Source organism: Etheostoma spectabile, chromosome 18, assembly GCF_008692095.1.
Source record: "Etheostoma spectabile isolate EspeVRDwgs_2016 chromosome 18, UIUC_Espe_1.0, whole genome shotgun sequence".
Classification (NCBI taxonomy): Eukaryota; Metazoa; Chordata; class Actinopteri; order Perciformes; family Percidae; genus Etheostoma; species Etheostoma spectabile.
The window spans coordinates 14,717,886-14,723,869 of NC_045750.1; the positions used below are offsets into that span (position 1 = coordinate 14,717,886).

General features: G+C 42.7%; 1 protein-coding gene across 1 annotated transcript in view; it reads right to left on the bottom strand.

Moving 5' to 3' along the window:
- nbas (NBAS subunit of NRZ tethering complex) overlaps window positions 1–5,984 on the bottom strand; it is a 185,629-nt gene that overhangs the window by 175,933 nt on the left and 3,712 nt on the right. The window contains 3 exon segments of the mRNA XM_032542394.1: window positions 3,388–3,431; window positions 4,617–4,664; window positions 5,351–5,428. Of these exon segments, the coding sequence (XP_032398285.1) occupies window positions 3,388–3,431; window positions 4,617–4,664; window positions 5,351–5,428 (170 nt within the window).

A 5,984-nucleotide genomic window follows, 5' to 3' on the forward strand; every position in this document is an offset into this window, starting at 1 on the left:
GAGAGAGAGAGAGAGAGAGAGAGAGAGTGGCAAGAGAGCCGCGGATGTCTTATTAAACCAGATGAGAAATCTCTTTGTGAATAATCCCTGGTGTTCCGTGGTGTGCCGATGATGAATACAGCTGGGAGAAGAAGCATGAAGTTAATCCCATACATCAACACAGTGTGTGTAAGGACCTATCCAATTCATCTATGAAGCATAGCTAAAATAATACATCTCAATAATTGATTCTCGAAGACGCACGCGCACGCACGTTCCCACGTGCGACGAGAGGGGGAGAAAGGTGGAGAGAGTGAAAGAGAGGCAGAGAGGAAGGGGGGGAGGAGAGCGGCGATCATAAATCCAGCATTTATTGAAGTATAGGCTACTGTTTTACCAATCTGCTGGCTCAGCAGGGCTGTGAGTGTAACCATATCGCTGTGATAAAGCACATCCCTGCCTGCTGGCACTTTCTCAAGGCTACGCTGTCATACTTCCATCTGATGGAAGAGCTGGGGCACTCTGGCAGGCCTCAGATCTCTTTTGAATACCTAATTATGACATATTAGGGAAATAGGGTAAGACCTGTGCACAGGCTCTGTGTATTGGGTAAAAGAAAGCTGAGTATTACGACATACAAGCCTTCAGCATTGAAGAACAGTGTTAAACATAATATCCCACGATGGGTTCTGTGTCTGCTAAGCAATAAAGGTATGAAAAGGAAGTTATGTTTTGTTGATATCACATAACGGCGCTATTGGCGTTTATTGTATTGAATTTCCAGGCTGAGGAATGCGGCTGCAACCCCTGGTGGGCAATACTGCAAACGAATGGAGGCGTCGGATATTGTATGACTAGAATTTTAAATGAAGAACAAAGGAGAGAAGTGGGAGGCGAGACAGACATGGAGAGGGAAGAGAATGAAAGAAAGAAAGGCTCCAAACAGGGAGAGAGAGAGGAGGAAACAATGAATCCAGCACCCACTGAGAGAAATAATAGCTCCCCAAATTGTAAGGCCTAAGTATCAGAGAGCACCTCGGGAAGTAGGCGATTTAACACACCTTTGAGACTGTCGGCTGAGAAGAAGAACATGGAGACATTATGAGAGCCATAGGTACCAAGCATCTCCTCTGTTCTCTTCTTCTTCTTTTGCTTCCTATTGTTATCTTTTTTGCTTTCACTCTCATGCTGCCTCTCCTCCTATCTCGCTCCATTATGAATTGTATACAGTATGTTGTTATGCGGCAGAGAGGGCTCCATTTCCACATAGATGGCTTTTTTGGGAAGCTGGAAAATTGGATGCTACTGTCCTATCCTGTTTTTCTATTGTGTTTTTTTTTTTTTTTCTTCTAGCGATGGCGGGGGCAGAAGTTGGGGAGAATTACACTCAACGACCCGATAGAAGCCTTCTATCTAAAGCCTCACGGATGCATTTATCAGAGCTCAACACTTATGAATTATGTAGGGGGGGGGAGAAGACTCCACTGATAGGAGCAGAAAGGAGGGGGGGGGGGGGGGGGGGGAGAGAAAGAGAGTGATACACAGGTGTGGATGTGCACAGAACGCTTTCACGCACAGGGGATGCGGATGCACAAGTCCATGCACGAGCAAGGAATGCAGTAGCACACATGCACGCACACTCCTCCATTAAAAGCAAATGCCATTAAAAGGCAGGATCACGGCAAAATCCATTAGGAACAAATCTCCGTGAAATGAAATGAAGTAAAAGTAAAATGAAAAGGAGAGATGAAATGGAAGGAAAAAGAGGAGGGAGGCCGAGGTTTACACGCGCCCAGGGGCTACTGTTATCCACACTATGGACCATTAGAACAACGGCCCACAATGACGGCTAGCCGGAGCAGAACAAATGTCGTGTGAGACAGAGAAACAGAGAAGGGGTGGGAAAGATGATGAGAATGAGAAAAGGAGAAGGAAGAAGGCAAGGAGTGGAGAAAATATTAACAAAACCACACAAGTGTCATTTCAGCCTTTTAACTGTGCCCTTGCTCTTGTTATTGTGACATGTTTGGAGCAGTGTGTATGTGTTTGTGAGCAAGTGTATGTGCAAAAGATAAAGTAAACACCCTTGTATTTTTTTTTCCTTTTTTTTGTGTAAGTGATCCACTATAGAGTGTTAGTGATAATAGCTTCTGTCAAATGATTTGGATGGCTTTTGTTTTTGTAAAACTGTTGAACAATCCTGGTAAAGTGGCTGCAGTCTAGTTGTTTCTTTCAGCCAATTCATTAGGTGTCCTCTGGTTGCGGGGGGGCCTGCGGACATTGGTTTGCATTGTTGTCCACCAAAGTGTATTTGTTGTTGTTACCTCGACTGGCTGTCTTAAGTAAGAAATGTAGAGATTATAGTACACATACTGGCTCTGAAGTGGTGCAGCCGTTTGTGAAATTTAAACAGCATGACTTGATGTGTTTTTGGCCACTTGGGGGCAGCACAAAAAAGCTGTAAACACGTAGACAAATATATCACAGTAAAAACTTTTTTTTTTTTGGTGAGCATTAGCTAACATTTCCACATCCAGCAGGCACAGAGCAACATCAGTTATAATGTTTAAGTCATGTTTTTGTCTACCTGATAATGTAAGTCCAATATTCAAGGTTCTTTAAACTCTGTTTTGGTCTCCACCAACTCCTGCGGGAAATATCTGGCTCTTTAAATGCTCCACTATGTTCAAGAGCTACTTGCTAACGTTGGCTGTCTGTTTGGTGCTGAACAGGTAGTTTACAGTTGGATTTATCTGAGCTTTTTGCTAAAAGCAGCTGCATGTCGCAGCTGGAAATGTGGTTTATGAGAGCGGTGAGAGGGAACAAAACAATAAAGCTATGGGCCTTAAAACCAAAACACTAAGCTGAAAGACACTTAAATTCTACACAGAGCTGAGGGGAACTTGCGTTGGGTGAAAACTATTTTACATGACAAACAGTGATTTCATTGGTTAATATAAACATTTAGATTAGTGCAGCTTTAATTAAAAAAAAACTAAAAACTACATCAATAGTATTTGAAGATTTTCTGTATCCCCCATTACAAAAAACTTGCAGAAAGTTTGGGCCTCCCGTTGTTCAAAGCAATTAAAGCCAACACAGCAGGCCATTTTAATAGCTAATCAAACAATGGAGGCGATTCAATCTTATCAGCCACCACGAGGCGGCGTATAATGAGTGGCAGCGTAGGGGATGAGGGTGATTATCTGTGATGCTACTCAGTACCTCCCACACATTCCAATTAGCCACCGTGGATGATATTTTTCTTTAAAAAAACTCAAAGTATGCGTAAGGAACAAACACAGGCTCACACACACAAGTATAGATACTTTAAAAGAAGACTACAGGTTAAAGAAAATGTGAATTATAGTATGTGATTGATAAACAGAGCGGGGGGGGGGGGCTTACCTTGGCACTTCCCGATGACTGATCCAAAGTCATCTCTCACAGACCTGAGGGGCAAACACGCACAGAGACAGAGTTAGAGGGGCAGGAAAAGTGTAAAAGCAGATGCATTACATTACACTGCACGACAAGGATACACACATCCAAGGGTGCAACCTTACACACTCTCAGCCTCGTATGACCTGGTATGAGGTGGGTTATAATAGCCACTGATGGCCTGTCAACTGAAGTAGCTCAATTGATCAAGCAGACAGGGCTTGGAGAGTAGGTAGTGTGACAGACTCTTAAACAGAGCTCAATGGATAAGGCCTTGAGCTGACTTAACACCCACTCACACCAACAAATGCAATAAAGCAAGGCGATAAAACACTCTGTGATTAAACAACAGTGGTGTTAACAAAGGACACAGGAGAAACCCACACTATAAAGCTGGGGCAGAAGAAGAGAGACTTGATTGCTCTCGATTACAGCAGGTCAACCACAACACAATTCTGAGTGCAGTGAGCAACAGAAACATACTCAGGTTTTTACATATTGATATGTGCATGAAAATGACTTCTAATTATGGTTAAGAGGAACTAAAGCTTCACAGCCATTGAACTTGCCTCTAGTTAGCCTCTGGAGAGCAAGACATATTTGTATACCTGCATCATTGCTGTTGATTTTCATTTCAATTTTGCACCATTTAAAGCACTACATCGTGTCAATAGAGCACATTGCTGAGGGAGCATATTTTCTCTGTGTAAGGGGGAAATTGGATTTGTGTCTGAAAATAATTACAACCACTCAAAATGAGCACCAACACACTCATGTGTTTGTATGTTGTGGTCTCTTTCTCTTAAACTTGTTTTCTCTCTCACACACACACACACACACACACACACACACACACACACACACACACACACACACACACACACACACAACACACACACACACACACACACACACACACACACACACACACACACACACACACACACACACACACACACACACACACACACACACACACACACACACACACACACACACACCTGATATTTGTCTGATTCTGAAGGCATTGTTTTGTTACTTATTGCACTGTATCTTTAGATACAAACAGAGAGACTGCAGCTCTTTTTAAAGGGAGATGTTATAAACCACCCTTTAATTTAATTAAAAAAGGCTCTCCATCCCCGGGCACAAAGAGACAGAGGGCCTCAAACAGCAGAATAGAGTCCAATAATTACCTAATCTCCACACACTGGTCCTGAACCACTGCCAGCAGTTTGCCATTACTGTGGAAAGAACAAGAAAACGGTGAGGAATAAACAAGAGTAAGAAAGACAAGAGAGAGAACACAAAGAGAGTATCTGGTAAGAGGAGTAAAAAAATGAAAGTGAACAAATGTAATTATGACTATTTTTCTATACTTTTATTAATTTTAGCTAAGTAGGGGATGAAATGAAGACCATCTAGGGTGATTAAGGAAGATACGAGTGTGTATCTAGTAGTAGTTTGGATGGGAGATAAAGACCGGAAAAACAGCCCGTGTTGGATGTCTTAAAGAGAATAAAAACAATAATAATTGGGAGCATTACACAGGGCAAAGATGGTTTCAGCAGAGGGATTGAAATGAGGGGAGAGAGTTAAGGGCGGACAGAAACAAAATGGGAGGATCAAGCGCATCAAACCAATGGCCATCCGCAGCATCATTTGATAACGCAGTCTTACACGGTGGAATCGATAGCCAATTAAAAACAGCCTTTCCATTTGGTTTGTCTGTTGTAATGAGTACAATTAAATGATTGGTTGAGGGGATACGCAAAAGGGAGAGAAAGCATAAGAGAGAAAGGCAGTCAGCAACAAAGTATCCCACATAGGTATTGATCACAAGAGAAGCAGAGGAGAGAGAAGAAAAGATGGTATGTGTGTGTGTGTGTGTGTGTGTGTGTGTGTGTGTGTGTGTGTGTGTGTGTTGCACCTTGCAAGCACCAGCTGCCAGTTAATCTGCTTGTTGGCGAGGCGAACAAGACCAAGAGGCAGAGACGAGCTGGAGGGGCTGAGGTTTACATAATCAAACACACAAATCACAAAATCAACACATGAATAACTGCTGAACAATACTCACTAAGTGTGTTGACTTGGTGGGCTCCTTCTTAATGGGGCGAAAAAGCTCCCAGCAAAGAGTTTCCTCTTAAGAACATTTAACAAAGCTGGTAAGAGCAACTTTTACTGACGGACTGGGAGAACTCCAGAAATAAGAGAGGCAGTGGGGTTGACCAACAGACCCTGTTGCTATGGATGACATCCCACTTATTCACTGACACATGTCTACAGTGATTGGTTGATAGGTAGTCTATATCCACGATGTTCCACTTCCGGGTTTGCTCTCGTTCTGCCAGAAATTCCGCCGGATGTAAATCTTTTCAACGTCACAACGTTTTCTTTGTGTTGTAATTTTAAACGCCGGTTGATTTATGAGGACTATGTGCAGGAGCCACATTATGTTGTTTATGGTCTCATTTATTGATTATTGTGTTATGTGCTAATATTGTAGGTGGTGGGCGTTTTCAAGACGGTTTGAGCGAAAGTGATATATTTGTTTGCTTCACCTG